At 41.6% G+C, this 23,143-nt stretch overlaps 1 protein-coding gene and 1 long non-coding RNA gene across 9 annotated transcripts in view; one reads left to right on the plus strand and one right to left on the minus strand.

Moving 5' to 3' along the window:
* Window positions 1-37: 37 nt before the first annotated feature.
* On the plus strand, window positions 38-4,059 carry rnft1 (ring finger protein, transmembrane 1). 3 transcript variants are annotated; one of them, XM_049743668.1, is made up of 9 exons: window positions 38-198; window positions 751-1,169; window positions 1,462-1,538; window positions 1,619-1,719; window positions 1,795-1,948; window positions 2,035-2,193; window positions 2,257-2,322; window positions 2,416-2,517; window positions 2,647-4,059. In XM_049743668.1, exons 1-9 carry the CDS (start codon window positions 173-175, stop codon window positions 2,779-2,781), a joined length of 1,239 nt encoding a protein of 412 aa, XP_049599625.1. In that variant the 5' UTR covers window positions 38-172; the 3' UTR covers window positions 2,782-4,059. The 3 variants fall into 3 exon arrangements, with proteins under 3 accessions (XP_049599625.1, XP_049599626.1, XP_049599627.1); XM_049743669.1 differs by having other exon boundaries at window positions 754-1,169; XM_049743670.2 differs by having other exon boundaries at window positions 39-198; window positions 852-1,169.
* LOC125982736 (uncharacterized) overlaps window positions 2,984-23,143 on the minus strand; it is a 33,833-nt gene continuing 13,673 nt past the window's right edge. For 2 of the 6 annotated variants that reach the window (XR_007486464.2, XR_007486461.2), the window contains 2 exons: window positions 22,814-22,861; window positions 7,667-10,770 (listed from right to left, as the gene is read on the minus strand). This is a non-coding gene — a long non-coding RNA (uncharacterized lncRNA). The other 4 variants (XR_007486462.2, XR_011088186.1, XR_007486465.2 and 1 more) reach the window with 4 other exon arrangements.

Raw genomic sequence — 23,143 nt, forward strand, 5'->3', positions numbered from 1 at the left:
GAGCGCTAGGTGGCAGTAATGTAACACAAAAGAAACTGCGGAGGAAATATGCAGAGACGTCATATCCGGGTTTATGGCTGAGCTGGAAAGTCAACATCTTAAGTATTTTTCCTTTTGTGATGTTTCGCTTGGCGTTTCGGCGTTGTCGTTAAATGGCGACTAAAGGGTTACAATGAAACTTCGGTTGCAGAATGACAGGTGAGTGGACCTACTCGTCGCTGCTCAAGTGGCCTATCACAAAACATCTGCGAGCTAATGCTAACATTTGTCATCAGCTGTCAAACTCCCCAGGTATAAAGAAATACTCAAATAGTAATAATTCATCTTCATGGCTTATGTTTGAAGAGGATCAGTCGTTTTTATTCCTGAAATACAACATCTCCGTTTGAAGTAGCCAAATTATGTGTGACTAGTAAGCTCTTGTGTGACAACATGGCTACTAAACGTACAATAAATCTCAACATATTCTATAATAATTATGACAGTTATAATAATAGAAAGAGGCCATTATTATACTTGTGCTCCCCCGGTGCCTTAATAACATGGTTGTGACATAGTTGTACCCCCATGGTTACAATTATGAGTATACTTATCACACCCTCCTAGCCTCTTGCTGAAATCAGCCAACTTTTAGGGGGTCTTCCATGCAAGTGAGCAATCTGTTCTAAAGAGTAGCATAGTGGGAAGGGGAAGTTGTTTACTCAGATGGAGAGTTGAAGAAGTTGAGAAAAGTTTTTCTTTTGTGCCCAGAAGAGCTGTGAAAGTGAGGGAGTCTTCAACTGTCATGCAGCCTATTTCCAGCCAGGAGGGCACTCACGTGAGAAATGGTTTGTCCCTTACTCTGCAAGCAGAGCTTCCCAGCAGGACCACGCTTCCTGGTGCTGCGGGCTCCGACACCGGTGAGGTGCACGTATCCATGAGCGGCGGCACACCGAGCGATTCCGCCTCGGCGAGGAGGTCCAGAGTCAACCCTCACGGCCACTCCCACGGGCCTACTCGCGGGCAGCGACGCCCCGCTTCCGATGCCGACCAGACAGACCCCGGAGACCCGGACTCTGGAGAGCCCAGTAGCTCTCTTTCGGAGCTCCGCTGCTTGTTTCGCTGGCTCCAAAAGAGTCTTCCTTTTCTCGTCATCTTGAGCGCCAAACTGGTCATCCAGCATGCGTTAGGTGAGTGTAAACAGACTCACAGACTTTACGCTGCAGGTCCGAGTGGACGAGACCAATTTCGGCTGAATAGGGATGCAAAGCAGTTTTAAAATTCAGTTACATTTCTATGGGTATAATCCAAATTGGGAAGTTTCCTTGGGAATCAAGGTTAAATTAATGCATTACAGTGAAGCATAATTAGGGCCTGACCAATTAATCATGGAATTAAAACATTTCCATCACCGATTAGTTTGCAGATTAAATCATGCAGTTCATATTCAACTGGCTTACGTAATGACTTTTCTTTCACAAGGGCTCGCTGTTGGTGTTGGCCTCTTCACAACTTTTTTCTACGTGAATAAAGGCATCCAAGCCCAAGTGTTTCTTCAGGTAAGAGCTCGTTCATTCCAATTGGAGTGAGTAGAATCATGCTTGCTTGGAAATGATGGTCGCAAATGTTTTGTCCTCAGGGCCGCCATGCAAAGCTACATTGTGTATGGCTGCTCCTGCTCCTGGTCTCCTCCACCCTCCTGCTTTACTACACCTTCCTCCCTCAGACGCTTTACAACTGGTAATGTCTGTAGGAGCAGCGGATGAGCAACAACTGTCGTGCGTATTTTAATCGTTGCCGTTTTTCGATCCCCAGCCTCGTGTTCCTCAGTCCGACTATTGAGCCTCTGGGATTCTGGGAGGTCCTGTGGGCAATTGGCATCACCAACTTTGTCATCAAATTCCTCTTTATGGGGATCAAGTGCCTTGTCTTGCTGCCGCCTCCTTCGCTGCTCAACTACAGAGCACAGGTGAGAGCAACTGATTCTCTTCTTTGGGCTGATGAGCTCTTTTCCAAAGTCAGCTGGGATTGGTCCAATCATTATTTCGTGCGCAGGGACGCTGGCTGCTGTTAAGCGAGGAGCTGGCTCAGGTCCACCAGGCCGTGGCGCCCGTGCCGCTCTGGTTCCGCTACCTGGTCACCTACCAGGAAGCCGACGGCGCCCCGGCGCTCACTGTCGGCATTTTGCTGGCTCTGCTCTACCTCATACTGAAGGTACGAGATTGAGCAAAACCAAACAAGATGTCATCTTCTCATTGTTCGTTCTTTCTCTTGCAGCTTTTGGGATTGTACGGACAGTGGATGTCTTTACTGAAAAGCGTGAGGGTCTTTCTTAAGAGTGAGGTCAGTTGAGCGAGTTGATAGACCCCAATTAAATATTGTTCCTCCTCTCGCCCCAAGAGCTGCTTGTACTGAGTGGAGTGTTGTTCCTTTCAGCATACAGGGACTGCGGCAACGAGGAGTCAGTGCATGGAGGCTGGAGACGTGTGTCCCATTTGTCAGGGAGAGTACAGAGACCCTCAGGCTCTCATCTGCCAGGTAAAACATTCGTCATTGCTATCCTTTAGTTATACAAAGATAGGTACGAGCCTCAACTGATAAGACAAAGTTGATTCAGAAGCATGTGAAAGATCAAAATAAATTGTATCACTGTCTTTGACCACGCAGCACATATTCTGTGACGAGTGCATCGCTCTGTGGTTCAACCGGGAGAAAAGCTGCCCCCTCTGCCGAACAGTGATCACAGAAAAGGTGTACAAGTGGAGGGATGGAGCCACATCCCCTCACCTGCAGATTTACTGATCACACACGTTTGGGAGCGTGAATGAATGTGACTACGTTTGATTGTCAAATGTGTGCAACACTGGTCAGGTAATTTTATGAAGCCACCCATTGTGATTAAATTCAAAGTTATTCTGTAGTTTGTTCATATCCTGAAGTATACACCCCCCCCCCCCCATTTCACTTGTTTTTGCATTGTACTGTATTTTTTGTCATACGCCTGCATGTTGCCCTTCTCCCAAATTATTCTTCTATTGTAAATACAAGAAATTATTTTTCAACAATTTGCAGGAAGTCAGGTTTCAAGAGATTATGTAAAAAAAAAAAAAGAATGATAATTTTTTATCCAGCATTCATGGCAGTTGTGAGGTAAGAAAAAGTGCATGTACCTCTGACCGGCAGTGACTGCTGTAGACTCTTTGGTCTTTAAGGTTTAAAGTTCATTTGAGACTGCTAGCAAATTGCACACTGCAATGCCGTTGGATGAGGTTCTACTAAACCCAACAGCAGCCTGTATCAGGCACAATGGACACATGAATTCTAAAATTTCTATTTTTCTAGTTCATACCCTAAAACGGGTACAGCTAAGTTCAAAAGATTTTACAAGTTTTTTTGAATATTTTTACCAAGACGAGGTAGCTTCCGAGTAAAAACACCAAAGAACCTATTAGACCCTTCTACTGTGACGTCACGTTTGCACGCTGTGTGCTAAGGTGAATCCTTCATTGACGTATTACAAGACAAGTTCATTTGCAAACAAACGATTTCATGAATCAAGTTTTATAACATTAAAGTAATGGTCAAAGTAGAGTGTAAATTAAAAGCAACGTACCTTTGCTTTTCCCATTCAAATTAGACTCCAGGCTCTTGTCCTTCCAAGTGTTGGCACTCTTCTTTACAATAAAATAATTTGTCATGTTATGGTAGCTCACTTCATGTAAAAAACTGGCTTCATTTGACTGGTCTCAAAGTTTTATCCAACAAGTTGTAGTAGTAGGTGTTTCCCCAAGGGCTCCCCCTCCAAACAACTTAAGTTTTTCTATATATTGTCTTCGAACAATGGCTTCCAATTTGGACTTGTAATAGACAAGTGTCCTAAAAGGGACCTTTTCACAAAACTAGACTGATTACAAACAAGGCTTTGCCTAGTTTGTAATTATTGCATGCATGTCCTTTGCATTGTGGGTAAAATGACGTCTGGGAGAAGGACCTAATATATTTTACTTAATGAAATAAAGCCTCTCCTCTTGTCCATTTCACTCCAAGAACTATCCTAATAAAATGCATTTGAAAAAGTTACCTTGTATTTGTTTGTTGTATTCTTCAAACATGTCATGATTTGGCGTCCTCTGCTGTTTAAATTTGGGATTGCAAGAAAGCAAGAAATTTGAATTTGCCTGAGGAAAACCCAGTACACAATTATAACCAGTAGATGGCAGCTAAAAACCCTTTAAACGTGAAAGACATTTCCAAACATTTTTATAATTATGTATTGTACAGTGCAATAACCCCCCACACATTTTTAAGACTTTATTAATAACTCAAGCTACAACAAAACTGTTATTGCTTGTCATATACATACACTCCCAAAAATAATTATTCACAGACTCAAGATAAGATATAAATAGGCATTCATGAATATAAAATCTATACATACTTTTGAATCGCTGTCAATCACTGCCTTCTTACTTCACAATCCTTGGACGAAGATGTTATAATGGTTATTCCCAATTCAAAAAATTAATTCTTCAAAGCTAGTGGATCGACATCTTACAAAAATAATTTACACAAAAATGTCATGAAATGAATGTCCTTCTCATACCATCAAAACAAATAAAAACGTCATTTTCCTTCAATTGAATTTAACCACACCTAGGTTTAAAACAAATTCCTATTATTATTTTTATTATTAAATTAGTAAAGACATTTGTTTAGGAAGTCATTCTAATTGTTTGGATTTATAATTATTCAAATTGATTTTGATTTGTATTTTTCTTGCGTTACCTGTAAAATTTCAAATGCTGTGATTCAATGCACAATATGTCAACTACAATATGCGAAGCAGTTAACAAATTATCTCTGTGAAAAGTGTTTTGTAAATAAAATGTACTACTTATCACTATCAGAGGACTACCATCATGTGTAATGTTCTGAACTCAACCATCCGAAGCAGATGGCCACCTAACAAGGTTTGTTCATGAAGACATGTTTTTGCTCAGATGTGATTGTTTTTAGTTCTCTTTAAGAGGCTCAATCCTGGACCTGGTCCATATATGTAAAAATCCCTTGACATGTATCGAATAAATGTAATCATTTCTGCCCATGAGTCAGCAGGACATCTCAGCAGTAGCTCAATCCAAAACACTCGAGTTGAAATCTCAAACCTTGGCTTCTCGTCATTGCTTTTTTAGCCCTCAGCGTGTGTGAGAGTAAAGCCTTTTTTTTTTCTAGTTAATGACTCGTTTTATATGATTGAGCCGTAATCAAAATCTGCCAGCAAGTCGGAAGGTGAATTTAAGAGTCGACAGGTTTACAAGGGAGGTGATTCTCACGCACCAAACCGACACTGTAATTACTCATTCAAGGGATCTATATAAATTCTTGATGCTATTGACATTCCTTGCATCATATGGCTGAAGCATATTTGTGCAATGACATCATGCCACGAAGCATTTATTCTAAAAGGTTTATTCCTGCTTGAGTTTTAAGCGAGCTTAGATTGGAGCGTAGCGTTCTTATAAAATAGGTCAAACTGAAGGTGTGTGTGTGCGTCAGGTACATAGTTGGTTTTGTACGCCCACTCTGTTGCCTCATTGTTCCCTAATCTCACTGGTTTTCACGTCCCGTGTGTTCAGGACACACCTGAGTGACGCAGGTTCCTTGGCAATATTCCTGGAACAACAAAAGAACGAAGGAGAAATGAAGAAGCAACGTCAGGCTTCACTCGGGCCTTCTTGCCATTTGGTTATCGAGCGAAGGCGCACCTTTTGTGTTTAGCTAACGATATAATCAACATTTGTGAGTCATCGTAACCTAACAAGGGTGCAGGATGTTTAAACATTCATATTAAGGTATCAAGAGTACATGAGTGACAAACAAGACGCAACAAACCGATGTTTCCCAACCCTTGTTGAGTCACGGCACATATTTAACATGTTTAAAAAAAAATAATAGAAAAGTCTCTCAACACGCCACCAAATATACATGACATGAAAAGTGGATACTCATGACAAGGTATAATTATGTATTTTCTGCTATAATATTAAGGGAAAACATTTCCGTTTACTACATTGCTGACAGATGAACAAAGATACGTTCGTGGTAATAAAGTCTTACCAATTAGAAATTTCCGTCACCGCGCACGGTTTACTCACACACACCCATGCTGAGAATCACTGCAAAAAAGGGGGGAAAAAAACGAATTAAACTTTATTTGAAAGTTTAAAAAAAAAAAAAAACTGTCATGTTACACTCACTAGTGATATTCAAAACAAGCTCTGTGTGAAATATTTTTGTTTTGACCTGACTGGAAATTACAATTCACATTTGGAATTATTAACAGTCAACCAAAAATAAGTGTAAAGAATAAATAAATAAATATATATATAACTGTATATACACACACACACGCACACACACATATAATCTGTATTTTCCCTCAAGAAGGGAACTCAAGAACAAATGTTAACGCCATCATTTAGAAATCCAATATTGACTTGTTTTGTGCAAAAGCAGGAAACCTTCGGGCGAGGTGTGTGTCATTGTCAGCAGTTAAATATTTACATTTGCATATGTTAATGAGGAACAGACAAAGTTATAAAAAACACTTAAGTCAAACTGCTTCAACATATTTTGGTAGTTTACAAATAGTCCAAAAACAACTTCGGTATTACTTATAGATAAGAGAAAGAACCTTTCATTGAGGAATATTAAAAAGTGCCCTGCACGTTAACAGTTAATTCACAGAAAAGCAAATGAAGAGAAGGCTAAAACGTGACTTGTTCTGAGGTCACAAAAGTATTTTAGCATGTCTCAGACTGCGAGACTCCAAGAGCACATGGGGAGAGTGGGTCAGTGTGCCAACAATTCAAATCAAGTTCAAATTAGTATACCGTAAATGTACGCTACTGATAAGTGAACCATGTTAAGTTTTGAAATTTATTTATTTTATTTTTTTTTGAACATAACTGTTTTGCTCTCTGTTTGTTGGACTACAGTCAGGTCAAAAATACTGTATATTTTTATTCAAATAAACGAAAAAAATAAGTGCGTTAAAATATATTTTAATCTAATATATTGTAAAGCATTTATTTTTTACTACTTTTTATGGTGTCTCAAAGTCAAGTGGTGTGATACTAACATGTTTGAAAGAAGCATGAGTGCTATAAACAAGATTTTGCTTGCAATCCAAAATGGAGATGATGTCAGCGTGGAGAGAGCAAATCAGTAATGTGATAAGCGCTTGAATGTGAAACATTAGATGTGACTATCTAAGTGGTGATGGATCCTCCTCGTCCTCTCTTGGCTGACATGTGAGATTCTTGAGAGGATTCAGGGTCACCCACCGTCTGGCTCTGTGTGGTCAACGCTTGAAGCAGAATCAAAAAGACACTTTTTTTTTTTTTTTTAAAGTATGCTTTATTAGAAAAAAAAAAACAATACAGCCTTCAGCAATAATTCAGGTACAGACAGTAGTGCAACATGTTTTTACAGAATATAAAACGGATCAAATGTAGACATATTTATAAGAGCCGAGGGAGGCTCATCACAAAAGAAAAGCAGTCTGAGCCATCCAGCATGCTTTTATGATCAGAAAAAGTCTGCTTGAAAATAAATCACCAGAGATTGACTGACTCTTTCGCCTTTCTCCAAAATGCCCCCTTAAAAGTTGTCCCGATAGTGTGTGTAAAAAAAAAAAAGATTTAGCAAGAGTAGAGAGTTGAGGACAGGGAAGTGTAAAAGGGAAGAGTGCGTGCGTACTATACTGTCACAATAGCGTGTGTTGCAACCATGTGTGTGCGCTGTCTGGATTCTCTGGAAATTTAAGAGTACGCAGTCGGCTCACAAACGCACAAATGACGCGAGTTCATCTGCGCTCGCGCGCATGAATGCATTCGAGTTGGAGGAATCAATCAAAGCATCATTTGCATGCTTGACGGACGGTTGGGATAAAGGGAAGTATCACGGTAGCGCACCCACCCTGAAATGGGAACTGAGACAAAGAGAGGAGTAGTACGACGAGGAGGAGGAGGAGGAGGAGGAGGAGGAGGAGGACATAACAGGATGCTGGTCAGATGAAAGAGCCCGGAATGTCAGACAGCCTACAGACTGTTGTCGCCTTGTAATCTTAACAGCCAACACCAGTCTGATAAGCTATGTGACAGGCCGGGAGAGTGACCAGCGCACGCCGATGATGCCCCCGACAGAACAAAAGCCGAATAATCCCACTTACCGTGACAGTGGCGAGCGGTAACGTCGGGTGGCGAGCCGGATCCCGGCGCAGGCTTCAGCCCGTCCAACAGTACCGCTCTGTTTCCAATCTACTCGAGTGATTCGTCTCTTGGCGCTGCGACCGAAGGCAGTGCAACGGGTTCATTGGCGGGTTCAGCTGAGGTAACGGCACAGACGCTTTTCACTGTGCGCTCGATTGAGGCTTTTTTTTTTTTCTTTTCCTCCCCTCCCTCCCTCCCTCCTCCTCGCCTTTCTCGCTTGTGCCGGCTCGAGCGCCTGCTGCGCTCAATCCGGCGCAGCGTGGCGGCGGTACACAAGAAAATAGAACCCTTCACAGACACATATGACAAACAAAAATAGACACGCACAAAAGAGACATTTTCGATGAATGCCGAGCACAAGGTTACAGTCGTCGTGCGGGGGGGTCAAAGGTTACAAGAGAAACACTTACCGGTAGCTCCATGCACAATCCAGAGATAAAAGGCGGCACACATGCAACGACGATACATCAATACTGCTAGCTGACTCATGCTCCCTTCCCGCGGGCACAACAATAAGGGCAGACAAAAAGGGGCGACACGGGGGCCGTGTTTTATCATTTGGGCTAGGAAGGCGGCGAGACGAGCGCCAGAAGAGGCGCGCGGCATCGTCTCGAACAATAACGCCGTCACGGCAGCTCGTGAAACTACTCGGGGCTTAGCGGAAAATGACACAAGTGGAAAAGAATGAATTTGAAGAATGAATCAACTCCCAGTAGTTCTAAGAACAACACAGCAGCTCGAACGCACTCACGAGGACGAGCGGCAAAGTCCAGACGCAACTTGAACTTGAAAGTCGGAAAGCCTCCGTGCTGAGGTGATCCTCGGCTCCGATGACAACGCAACGCGGCCACCATCCAGCCTTCGGCGGAAAGACCACGAGTTGGCCCCTGTTGCCGTAAGCCGGCGAGCCATCTAGCTCCGTGTGCAGGACAGATAAAGATCAGGGGTAATAAAACACGTCGCAACCCCCACCGTCCTCCCTCCGAACGCCCCTGCTGACCCCAGCCCGCCCGCCCGGGAGTAAAATTGCCTCGCCGCTCTCCTGTAACTGCGTCGGGCTCGAGTTACAAGAAAAAAGGAACATTGTTCTTGAAACTCCTTAATCTGTCTTTATGCCACTTAAAGTCTTTCCTTCTTCCCATTCCACGTAAGCCCAGAAAAAAAAAAAAATTGTGTTCTCAATGAATCACTCGCAACAACAGCGTGAAAGAGGAAAAAAAATTAAAATAGAGATGGACAAGACATGGGCTAGAGCTGCAACTGGCTCTTTTTGTTCCAGACAGGGAGGTTTTGATAGATTGTCACTAGTGGAAGGGGGGGCGGGTGTGTGTGTGTGTGTGTGTGTGTGTGTGTGGGGGGGGGGGGGGGGGGGGGCTGCTCGCTACCCCCGCCCCAGTCTACAGTCAGTGCTGAGTTCAGGCGGGGCACAGAGTGCAATTGCGCATGTGAGACACACAGGGGAGTGACCACACTCACGCACGCACTCACATGCTCCCAATTGGTAAGATGGAGCATGAGTCAGCACGCTACAGTTGTACACTTCAATACTGAGGGGAGCCAGACCCCACAGTGGCCCCTCTCCATCGCCCCCCCACCCCACCCCTCACGCTCCCCTCCAGCCCGCCCAGTGCAGCGTCTAAACAAGCCGCTGTGATCCAGCTGACAACTAATAAACACTATCGATAACATCTGATTATCTTTCCGACGTGTCCATGAGGCTCGTTTGGAAAAGGAACAGAACTGCCAATGTGCAAAGAAGGGAGGAGGAGGAGGAAAAAGAAGAAGAAAGGAGCAAAAAAGACACAAGTGGAGAGAGGGAGCGTGCGTGAAAGAGGCAAAAGTGAGGGGGCAACATTCCTTCCTCGGTGCGCACATGTGAATGAATAGAGGCAGTGAGCTGGGGGGTTTTGGGGGTGAGGTGGGGAGGGAGGGAAGGGGAGGGTCTGAGGCCCCTGTACTTACAGTTGGGATCCCCTCTCCGGTGCAGCTTGGCCCTCCAGGGGCCTCCCAGCGCTCCCCTGAAGGAAGGCGCGCTGCAGTGCCGCACCCAGCATAGGAGCAAGTCTGCAACCAGCGACACTCAGGAGGAAGCGGGAGAGAGGGGGGGAGGAGGTATGGAGGGGAGGGGGGGGGGCACAAATCACGTCACATCTTTGTTACTCACCGGCCCAAGGGCAGCCACAAAGGGGAGGCACGCTGTCCTAGCCGTCCGTCTCGGCAGCTTCCATGTGGAGGAAGACGAGGGGGCAACGAGTGCAGCCCCATCGCATCGCCGCGCGCGCACTGACACAAAGACACACACATGTACAATAGAAAAGAAAGCAACATCACAAATTCAAAAAAAAAAGAAGGAAAATGAAAGTTGTCTGGTCTTCAGATGGCGCCTGCGACAGCTGTAGTCGGCCAGATTCTCCCACTCCTCGCTCAGCTTCCTCCCGCTCTCTCGCTCTCTCGCTCGCTCGCTCACACACACTCACGGATGAACCCGTTCAACTCCCTCGCAGTGCCGCCTCTGCCGCTGCAGCGAGGAGAAATGAATGACTTCTCAGAACTCTCACATTTATCACAGGCGGTTCCTGTAAGAACTGGTTTCAGCCAATTAATGGGGAAGTGAGTCGTACCGAGCTGTGTCATCACTGGCTGAAACCTAGGGGGGTGGCCCGCGGGGGGGAGGGTGCTCTTGTAAGACGGCCCATATTAGGAAACCCTTTACAACATTCAGCCATCAAGTACAGGCTCTAAACACTCCCTCACCATTGTCATAAAAAAAAAAAAAAAAAAAAAAGAAAAAAAACGCGGTAAGAAGCTGCAGAGAATTCCCTCGAATCATCGGCCCATCCCTGAGATGCAGTTAGTGACTAATCAATAAACAAATAGATCCTTAAGACAAGCTCTGAAGCACATATAACATCTTACACGGCTTCCATCTTTTGTTCCTTCCCTGCCAGCAGTAGAAGCATCAAACATTCTATACGGCAAATCTGCGTGGGCAGTGGCGTCACAAACGGTTGACTTTCAAGCTGATAACTTTCTCTTGAAGGAGGCAACTCATTTCCGTCCCTTCCCACGTCCTCCAACACGCACAAACATCATATAGCTCAACTTTATAAATAGAGCATTCTTAAAAAAAAAAAAAAAACACCAGGTAGTAATTCTAACATTTCACAAAAGAACACAAAGAATCAACAGTGCAAGTGAACCTCGGTCCGCCCGAGGTCAACAAATTCCTGGGATCTTCACACAAACTAAAACAAAAAATGACATCAGCCAAACTGAAATTTAGCCAAGCACAAATAAGATTATAAAACAAGTGTGAAATACAACAGCTAAGCGGACGACGAAGAACAAAGAGCTGGAGAAAGGCTTTTCATAAACGGCGGGCGACTCATCGCCGACTCGATGAGCAACACTGAGTCATGAGCTCGGCCATATTCGTCGGTTAACGCCGCAAAAAATGCTCAGTCTCTAAGTTGATCATGCCCAAGGAGCCACAGGACCACCCAAAAAAGATTTGGAGCCTTTTTTTGTTTTTCTATGGGAAATATACTTGAAGCTACTTTAGTGGATCTAAAAATATGGGATTCAATGTTCAATGCTAACCTGTGAGTAGGACTGATCTTGGGAAAATTTCTCTTTCTGTAATTTGTTTCTTTATTTGCATAACTTGATATAAATATCTTTTGTTACTGCTGAGCTTTAAGTGTTGTAAAAGTTTGGAATTGCTGAGCAAAATTGAGAACGTGAGAGAAGAACTGGTCGTCTTGTGGTCGTCATAAGATGGAATTTGGGTACGAGCTATTTCCAGCAGCTACTGATCAAAGTAACAGGTTTTGTCAAAAACTCGAGCTCTGGCTGACAATAAAGCCACAAGCTAACTAGAGCAGTTAAAAAAAAGATTGTGTGACATAAATATCAATGGAAGAAATGTGTAAGGCAAAATTAAAATATTTGTTGTAACTATATCATACTAAAAAATATCCCATCCTATATTAATGGTGATTTACAATATATGAGTCATGATGTGTATTACGATTAGACGGTATATGTACATATTTGTCATCTATTTTCAATATTTTAAAATCCAGCAATCAATGAAACTCTTGGAATTGAGTCCCCAAAGGATTTCAGGAAACAATTAGATGATTTATATTTCTGTTTTCAAAATCTAATTTAGTATGTATACTGTAAATGTTAAATGGCAGAAAATATTGGAATGGTCACAATATTTAAAAAAAACAAAAAAAACTTGCTCACTAAATATGTTTTGATTTGTTTTTTTTGTCCATGTAGAATCTCCATCTTCCATTTTGCAAAAATGTGCATGGTGGCAAATGGATTCTTCTTGTTTGCTGAATTTGCTGTTTTTTCTTGCCTTTCAAAAAGAGTAAAACCCAAAAAATTGATGATAATGCGTGAGGCAGTGGCAAACGTACCATCACATATGAATTATATTTATTTATATATTGTATATGCATATTGTATGTAATATTTGCACAAGAATCCATTAAAGCTACTCAACTCTGCAGGGTGTGTTCCTTTGTTCAAGCCTGTGCTTTCAATGCATAGTAAAGAACTAAATAGTGAAAATGCAAAGTGTGAACAGACTAGTAAAAATATCATATTTAATTTTGTAAAAAAGACATTGGCATTTTAATGAATGATGGAAAAATATGGAAAATTGCTTTTTAGGGTTTGGGATGACGGCAGATCATATTTTATAGCTTCACCAACATCAGGTTGAGCTGAAGAAAAAAAAAAAAAAGGAAAGCCAATTGATACTATTTCCATTCTTTACTGTGGGTATTATTATTATTTTTTTTAAATCTTCCCAAATATTTGAAAAGCTTGTTGTTTTAAAGGTTCCTATTAGTTTAGTGCTACATTATTCATTATACAGGCCAATTATTCCTATTTTCCAAGTCACAGTCCTTAATATAAAATGGATAGTTACAGGCACAGTCAAAACTACGAATAGGTGATTGACGGTTTCCTTCATTTTTTTTTTAATGATTAAATATGAATTTTATTTGACAATAAAAATTGTATTACTCCTTTACATTACTCCTCTCTCACACTCACACACACACACACAGACACACACACACGCAGACACACACACACACACACACACACGTGCACACACACTTATGCCGCCTTGCTCCTCTCTAGTTAACACATATCAGCAATTAGAAATATACTTACTTAACGACATATGATTTCGTAAAAACAATCAATATGCATATTTGCTAAAACAAAAGCACAAAACAACACAGCTTTATGTTTACACACACAACCCCACAATGATCATTTTCTGCATGATAAATATTATTTACAAATTTACGTTTGCAACTAAATTGACATTGAGAACGGAAGTATAACCGGCAGACTTTTCAAAGGAATAACGGTGCATTTAAGAATCAAGAAAAATAGTTTATTAGCGAGACAAACTTAGTCAAGCAACAGTAAGGAACAAGTCGAGAACAAAGACTTATTGGGGGGAAACCCCCAAATGTCGCAACTTCCTGGAACCCGGATGCTCGCTGCCGATTAACTTTAACTGGAGAACACTATCTTGTCTCCCGCCACCCCCTCCCCCCCCCCCCCCCCCCCCCCTCATAAATGAGCATTTCCTGCTGCATGTGTATTTGATGCTTCGGCATGCTGTGTTTATTTTGTAATAAATAAATAAATACGTACATAAATAAATACATAAATAAAATAAACAGGCCATAAATCTGAGATTACCTGAGTACACCTTCTGAAGGCTGCCACCTCAAACGGTATTCTCACACACACAGACACACACGAACACACACACGCACACAACCCGGGGATGATCGAGAACAAGGGCTCACATGACATCTTGGCTGGGTCCAACTGGTTACGACACCTTCACAACAACTAGCTTAGGCAAGACTGTTACCCAACACTCCACAAGGCCACAGTTCACACCTATCAAAACAGCACCAACAACAAGACACTGGGATTTGGCACAACGTAGACATGAGAACTCCCCAAAAAGTTCCACCATCTTGAATCTGCCCATGCTGGTAGATCATTACCATTTAGGTTCACTGAGCGAATACAGCAAAATAGGAGGAAATACTTCACTTAAGGAAAATGATGAGTCACGTGCAATTGCAGTAACGTAATAACTGCGTGGCTTCCTGCATCATTTCAAGTGGGCTTTTTCCCAATGACCTCATCCCGAAAGCATTGAGAGTCCACTCCTGGATGGAGATCCCCCTGCCTGGAGTGTTTATCACATCCGTGTTCCACAGCCAGCTCTGTATACATAAGCTCAGACACATACTATCCTCCTGGGTACCGGCTCTACTGCCAGGAAGTCAGGCGGCAACCATGATCTTTTATTCCTCCTTTCATATCACAAAATGGCACCCAAAAGCAGGTTCTCCATCCTGGGAGATGGATGGATGAGCAGTAGTTGGTTCACCAGAAAGGACAATTGCACAATATTTTAGCTGGTCTTGATGCGTGTGCAATATTCTATGTTTTCACATGTTCAGACTATCCAAATCAGCATAATTTTCCATGGTAAACAGCGCGTCGCCACGGCAACAGCGTTTGACGACAGAACTGCATTAGCCTATATGCAAGAGGGTTTTTTTTCCATTAAAACCTCTTGACATTGTTTTCCCTTGTATTAAAAACCCCCCACCTGTGTTTTGACCAATCTGACTCAAACTAAAACTTAATAAAAAGTATAAAACGTTTAAAAAAAAGGTCTATTTTTTATTTGGTGGGTTTTTCTTCATAGTATCTAACATGTGAGACAATGCCGCATCTGTGAAGTCCATCGAGACTGAAACCAGCAGCTAGAGATTTTCATTTATCTAATGCTTTTTTTAATCTGATATTTTAAAACACCAACAACATAATCCATTATATTTGAGGAGTGCAATTATACTATTCTGATAATACTATTCTGGCTAAACTGCATTGATTCTATCGATTTGAGGCAATCATAAAAAGGGGAAGGATTTCACGTTGGGCTATAAATTGCGACAGTGTGTTATTGTGGCTGCAACATACAGAAAAGCGGAATCTAGCAAATATTTATGAATGAACAGTGCGTGAAACTCAAACGGCGAGAAATGGCATAAGCAAATCCTGTTTGTAAACAAATGCACAGTAGCGACGCCTCATCGTAATGAAATCGGTTTCCCGTTCATGTCTATTAAGTTGGTAACAGAATAAGGGTTTAAAGTAATGGGTGAAAAGGACCCCTCCCTGCCTTTGTTGGGGATGGATGGGTGACAAAGTGTCTGTTTTGACTAAAGCAGGGTGGGGAGCAAAGGGTTTTGGATGGCTGACCGGCTAGCTGGCTTATGACTCACAGCTCGTCGTACAGTTGTACAGACACGTACGGATGACTACTGATGAAACACTTTTATGATATTCACAGTATTTACTAACTCCCTAAATGAGTGTTTCCGGTATGGGAGTTCATTATGAAGGGGGGGGGAATTAAATGGTGGGACTTGATACTAAAATACAGTTGTTGCCATGATGACTACATATAGAGGCATCATCAGATCATTTGATGAGCAAGCAGCAGACTGCGGAGCTGAACGCAGAAGCAGTGGAAAAGAAAACATCTAAAGAAAAAAAAAAAGACAAATCAGCCCGTCAACATGATACCAGACATGAAACACACGCGACCTCTCCCTTCTTTGTCTCTCTCACTAAAATTACATTACGCTCAGTTTAGAAATTCTCAGTGTGTCGTTAAGTTTCTTTCACTCCCAAAACCTTTTGGCTAAGGCCAAATGGAAATTGATCAATGGCATCATTGTCAAGGTGCTTTTCAGGTGACCGGGCACTGCTAGTGACTAATACGATGACAAATCCTGCATATTGGGTTAACTGGAAGCTTTTGCTCATAGGGGGACTATTTATAGGAGCCGTGACGGTCAAACAGACATTTTTCCCCCCATTTATTTAGCGCTCATACACGAAAGTATGTGTAAATCTGTCGATGGGCAATTATTTACACGGAAATCTCGAAACCAAATGGGAGGGGGCGAGGTTAAACTAACAAGGGGACGTAGTCCCACTACCTGGTTTGCAGCTATCTTTTCATTCTTGTACAAAAAATATTTTGAAAAGTATGTATGCCGTGTTTCCTTGTTGAAAGGCAAAATCAGGAATGCTCCAGCCAGCCAGGCCTCGGTGACCTGCCCTGACCCATAACTCTCCTCTGGCTTCCTTGTGAGCCGGGCCGCCTGCTGTGATCCCTTTATGCCAGAAGCCTTGTGAGATAGGAATAGCCATCTGCAGGGCCATTGTGCTGGTAATGAACTCCCGCCTTAAAGATGGGCTCACATGGAAATGAATGCATTCTCATGGAGACGTGTAAAATCCCCCCCCCCCATGGTCCGGCACACCGGTTAATACTGGCTAACCTTTTCAGAACCTTGCATGTGAATGACGGTCTCCCCCCGTGAGCATGCCACCTTGCTTGACGCAGGAGTCGGAGGGATTAGTCAAAGACAATATACAAGACACGCTGATTTGATCAAGATGGATGAGTGAAAGCAGTCAGTTAAAGTGAGTCAGTAAAAAGCTACTTCATATATTTGGGGATTGCGTCAAAAAGAAAGTAAATATCCTTTCTTTTTCATACTAATTCATTGGGCTGTATTTGAACAAAAAGTTAAATATGGGGCAAAAATTATGTACTATAATAAATCTGATATTTTACTGTAATGCAGATTAATTATATCTGGTGTTTGTTGAACATATGGAATGAGGAACTTTAAAAAAAAATAGCATATTAAATCATAATCGTTATACTGTGGGAGAAAAATATCGAAATATATTATTTTTCCATCGCCATGTTCTCGGTACTTTTTGTTTGAATGTTTGTTTGTTTTTTTTACGTGTAGGCAGCAACTATGATAGGCCTTGGCAGTCACAGCAGACAAAGACTACAATACTGCACAAGGTGAATCATAGCAATACAAAAGTCCTCATTGTCGGCAAAAGTATCAAATCTCCGCAGCTTCATCTTAAAGATACACAAGATAAAGGACAGCAAGATGTGCAAGCCGTGTGATTTGCAGGTTTGAAAAATTTGGATTAAGAAAATTCCCAATTATGAATAAATAAAAAAAAAAAAGGCTAACAATGAATATTTCCAGGCTTTTTGTTTTTTTGGCTTCCTTAATGTGGCTAAAGGCAGACGTGAGACTACATTAGAACCCCGTGGTGTGTGACTGCTTCAGATGTTGATCAAAGCTGTTTTGCTTGGGACTTTGCAGTACATTTCCTGAGCGTAGCGATGAGTGCGCACGCACGGACGCTCTTCAAGAGGAGACAAGTACATTAGTCACAGGATGCAAGTCTGATCAGACACAGGGCTCCGTCCGCCATGGCTCCATCAGCACAAAAGGCTTATGAGGAGACTGTCGTTGCAAACAGTTCAAAGCAAAATTATCTTTATTACCATCAAGGCATTGCTGATGGAAGGTTTTCAGATGATTACCTTACATATTGTACAAAAGAGCATTTTTTTTAAAATCCCATATGGTGTAAAGATATTGCCATAGTAGATAATGCACATAGGGGAAGTTGTTTTTTTTCCCCTCCTCGGATTTTGTTTCTTTTTTGACAAAAAAAAAAAAAGTTTGATTGCCTGATTGGGAAAAAAAGAAAATCACACTTTCCCCTCATTATGTTTGGTGACAAAAATACTTTAATATGTTAATCATGTTAGTAAGTTCCAGACTTACCCCCATCTGGAAACATTAAAAAAAAAAAAAAATAATTAACTAAAAACCGCTGAAACTTTGTTGACAGTTTTGGAGTGTTTGTGAGATGAAAATATCTGAGTAGGACTGGTTTCAGGGATTAATATGATTTCCATTAAATATATGCAAACAAGGAAGAAGGAAGCTGCCTGTTTCGTACAAATGAATTACAAGTTCAAAAGTCCAAGGTTATTTTATTACCAAAAACAAAAGACTGATGGCATTGCTTGCTTTCCTGACAACATATTGAATTAAAAACATACGCCGTTCTATAATTTGGCAAAAATATAATAATCTAAATTAATTTCAATGTAAAGATGTTGAAATCCCACAATTAATTAATCGAAATTAAAGGATGAATTGCTTTAAATGAAAAGGGACTGTTGGAAAACTGTTTGTGTGTGTCTGTAAGCTTAATGAATTGTTGATGAGCAAAGTAGGCGGATGCGGCTGCAATGCGTACAAGGTGCAAGGCTTTTTTTCCAGCACCTGCATGTAAGCCGACACGCAAAAGGGTTAAATTTGAATGGCTGGCACCCAAGATTTGCGGTTAAGAGTGAAAGCGGCGGCGGAATCATCAATGGTGTGGCAGATGGTTTATTGAGGGGAAGGAGTGAAACAGCGGGAAGTGAGTCAGAGTGGAACTGTCAATAACCAATCAACTGTCACTTAAACTGGCAGCTCAATGAACTGTAGCTAACCAGCTAACCGGTTTATTTTCAACTCGAGGTCAGTGAAATTAGTTTGGATGCAGATCACAAAAAAAGAAATTTCAGATGCAGCTATTGTATACGCAATGGTCGTCTATTTCAAATATTGACTGAATGACAAAGCAAATGCGAGAAATGCCCATTCCAAAAAAGAAAGCAGCTGCATTGGTTGCGTGTGTGTGTGTTGTGTGTGCATGTCACTCCCACCCGCAGGTGTGTCAAAGGCAGTTTCCAAGCTGCTGGCCCTGGCATTTCTTCAAGGATATCAGTCATGGCAGCAACGAGCCCCCACAGCCATTATCAAGGCTACAATTTGATTGCGTAAAAAAAAAAAAAAAAAAACCCTTTCACTCATCTTGAGCTGTGTCTGTGCAGGGGGATTTTTCCCTATTTTGCATTTCTGTTGAGATGATTTCAATTTCACCAGTTTGGGTAGAACCTGTGACAGCTCGGTGCATCGTAACGGCACAAAGCTACGCGCCGATAGTTCAGACCAGTCAGTCATCCCGATTCGGCGACAGACAAAATACGGCTCAGTCTTTTTTGCTTCAAAAGGTCACACAAAGGCATTCCATCTGAGGACAAAGAAACACAGCCCTTTTTTCTTTTTTTTTTGCACTGGATCTTCCCCTAGAAAAGAAGCTAAGAGAGTAACGGCAATGTCTCGTGAGAGATAAAACAGAGATGAGGCCTCTTCTAAAGAACCGAGAGCATCTAATCTCGTGAAGCAGACAGAAAATGTTCAGTCATTCAGTGGAAAAATCCAAGTCATCAATCACCTAGCACGCTATTGCGGCGCCAAAGAAGAACGCAACACGACAAAAAAAAAACACCAATGTTCAGTTCAAAGCCGCTCCTTACCCTGCGTGACCTTTACGGCTTACAAAGAAGAAGAACATAAATTACCTGAATGCCACACGGACTCAAAAAGGTCCTGTCACGCTCAACACCAGACTAGGTACTTTTTTTTTGGAAAGCACACACAGACAGACAAAATCCAAAATACTCATTTCTGCACACTACATAACAAACACAATTAGCAAGTCAGAGGATGAGTAGCAGGATGAGTAGCAGGACGAGGTCACCGTTGCATGACTCCGACCGCTTGATCTCTTTCAAAAATATGATGACGCCCTTTTGCCCATCCAGCAAGAAGTAAAAGCTTTGGGATGTATGACACACATGGGGGGGGCACACTGGCCGTATATCATGTCACACTTTGCCCATACTACTAGGATGGAGCGCAGGATGTGTCATTGCTGCAGAGGGGGTCTGGAGGCCAACTCCTGTCTGGTTTGATTCCTGCTTAGTCACCAAGCCAGTCAGGACAGAAAGGCGACCAGTGAGCCAAGCTGGGAGTTTTGTTTAAGGAAAAAAATCACAACAAGTGACAACAAGGTCTTCACAAAAACACGAACGACAGCAACCTTAGCTCCCAAAGTCAAGTTGTGCAAAAAAAAAAAAAAAAAAGGAGCCCTCGGAACCCACAAGAACTTATTTTGAATTGGAGTCCAGAACCCAGGCTTTCCAGCGATACTAAATATATACCGACGAATTACAGGGACAAGTGTATTAAATGACACACAAGACATCGAGAATTTTCCATTTTATGTAATGATGGTGCAAAAAAAAAACAGCTAAGCAGAACATCTAATCGTGCTTCGTTGGAATTTGATGAAAGTAACGTGTAGTTCTTTCATTTCTTTGCGTGATTCTTCTATGAAAGCTCCAAATCAATATTTTCCAGGACTCAACACAAAACAACAATTTGAAATCCACATTAGCATTACGACCACCCGGAGGAAATTTCATTATTTATTGGTAACATTAGTACAAAGCTTTCTAGACAACCTTTTACTTTCTTAATCTCACTGGGGACTTTCACTAAACAATATTTTGTTATAGCAAATAAATCACATTGATCCACTGCCACACAAACGTATGAGTGACTCAAGATGAATAAGCATTTACACTCTCATAGCGTCATATCAATCTTTTTTTTTTTACCAGTAGAAGCAAACATAGGCGGAACATGCAAACTGTCAAAATGAACGCCAAGAGTAACAAAATCAAAAAGTTACTCATGCAGTTTCTTTCATGACACCTTGCCAAAAATGCTGAGCACAAACAAATCGGGAGATCAAAACCAATAACAAATCGTACTTTTAGGCATGTTGATTTTTTTTCCTTTTCTTTTAAAGCTCCAGGTCCATTGAAGGACCTTATGAACAAATTTCATGATCAATATTTAGGGATACAAGATTATAGTAGATGATAAACGATGAGAAGGTAAAAACAATCGACAAACATCAGGACGATGTTTGAAGGGCTGTAATTGGCCTGATAATTTTTTTCGAGACCGTGACGCTATAATGAAACCGCTTTCCGGAACGAGGTCGCTCCAAAACACAGGTCGAGCGCGACTGAATGGGGCTGTGACATCACTGTCTTCCGATTAGTCGGCACAGCTATCATTTCGTACGTACACCGCCATTTCTTTATTTTAAAGCCAGACAGACAAACACAGGCAGCTGGAATTGTATTTACAAATCAAACATTAACTGTATGAACTGGATAAGATTTTGCTTTCTTGTGATTCCGAACTAATATATGGCCACCACATGTGAGATGAGAAGACACATTTCTACGTACAGACCTGCCTCCTTCCTGTAAAACTGTCCGTTCTTTTTGTTTTTTGAGGTGAAAATAGTACAAGTGGAATTTCACACTTTGAATCGAAACAAGCGGCATCAAAATCAACTCTGGTCTGATTATCTTGGAAAAAGCTGGCAAGTGATGGTGACAATCATTCGCCGATGCGCTTTACTGACGATAATAATAAAACCGCTCATCATTCTGGCACACACACACACACACAATGAAGTATCACATCCGTACTTTTTTTGCTGAAATGACAATAAGGTGGTCACAAAGCTATTCAATTCCACAGCGCATTAAAATGGAGACAAAAGTTCCAGTGAGTATTACGTTTCGGAGAGCCATATCGGATGCGTCTCTGCCACACCTCACAGCCATCCCAAAAAGTCGATTTCCATGACATCATCCATTCCCATGGCATTTAAGAAGGACAAGAGGTGGAGCAAACGCGTAACAAATATGGGGCACACCTGAAGCAGGTACAAAAGCAAACTTTGGCGGACTTAGAACCAGAGCGTGAGGAAAATGAACATCAGCAGACACGTTGGAGAGCGTCTTTCTTTCCATAAGACCGAAAGGGGCACACCTAGGGTGTAATCTGCTCTCGTACAGTATGATGAAGCATGATGAGTGTGCATGACTAGCACTCCCTCCCTCCCTTCCTTTCTCCATCACCTCCTACAGACAATGTTCCTCCGCATCAACTCTTGTTGATGAAGTTCACCCATTCACCCCTTCCCCATACTCAGGACCAGCACGATATCTTCTGCCGGTGATGATGAATAAGGCAAATATGTTCAACTTTTCTCAACCCGCGACTATGAACAAAGTCCAGCCCAAAAAACACGGTTGAGTTCTTGATGGTCATCAGACATACTGCAAATACCTTACGGATAATCCCAGATTAGATCTATCAAGGCAATTCGTCTTTGTCAGCACTTTCTTTAAAGGGTAAGTTTGAATATATTTCTTTCCTAGACGTTTCACAATCTGGAGTCTGACCAGTGCAGTGAGCAATGCACAAAATGGCTGACTTCTTATCCTTCGACAAAATGGCAGCCTTACAACGGGTCTCTACGTGACGGAAGTGGAGTGAGCAACTTTGATTTACAATTTAACCCCTACCTACCACTACAACAACTTTAAATATGGATGCAAAATGGCAGAAAAATGAGCAAAAAATACTTCAAGTCCGGCCACTTCGAAAACAAACATCATTCCTCTCTGCCATACATTAATATGTTTGCTGAAGATCTTTTCTTTTTTTTTTTTTTTTTTACTCTTAACATGATACATTTTTCAGAGTAAATGTGGACCTTGAATATGAAAGCATACTTTTATACATTCCACAATAAAGATGGTAAGAAGGAAAATACTTTTTTTTTTTTAAAAAAGAAGATTGGATTTTAATTTTACTGACCTTCTCGATGACTTTCTACCTGGTTGCTTAAATTTGCAGTGCAAAGTCCTGAAAAGGAGAAAGTGGCAAACTGTCAGGATATTTTAAACTTTACATTCATATTTTAGGAGAATTTAATGACATGGCTTTTGATCACAGAATCTTTATTGTAGAGAATATGAGTTTCAAATGATCTTTAAAATAACTTGGGGAGCTAAATAAAAAAAAAATTCTGCCAGAAAACTGGTAATACTAATAAATGCAACCATTTTATGAGATGCTTATAAATAAGTGGTTTTCATACATAAATGTTTAGTTTTGTTTAGTTTAGTCAACAGTTAGTCACAATAC

This window comes from Syngnathus scovelli, chromosome 15 (genome assembly GCF_024217435.2).
Source record: "Syngnathus scovelli strain Florida chromosome 15, RoL_Ssco_1.2, whole genome shotgun sequence".
NCBI lineage: Eukaryota > Metazoa > Chordata > Actinopteri > Syngnathiformes > Syngnathidae > Syngnathus > Syngnathus scovelli.

What these genes read in the sequence shown, in the direction of transcription:
- rnft1 (XM_049743668.1), top strand. Translation starts at nt 173, where the DNA reads ATGAAACTTCGGTTGCAGAATGACAG. An exon ending in CCTCAGACGCTTTACAACTG is followed by an intron (nt 1,720 to 1,794) that starts GTAATGTCTGTA and finishes TTCGATCCCCAG; the next exon opens with CCTCGTGTTCCTCAGTCCGA. An exon ending in TGCTCAACTACAGAGCACAG is followed by an intron (nt 1,949 to 2,034) that starts GTGAGAGCAACT and finishes TTTCGTGCGCAG; the next exon opens with GGACGCTGGCTGCTGTTAAG.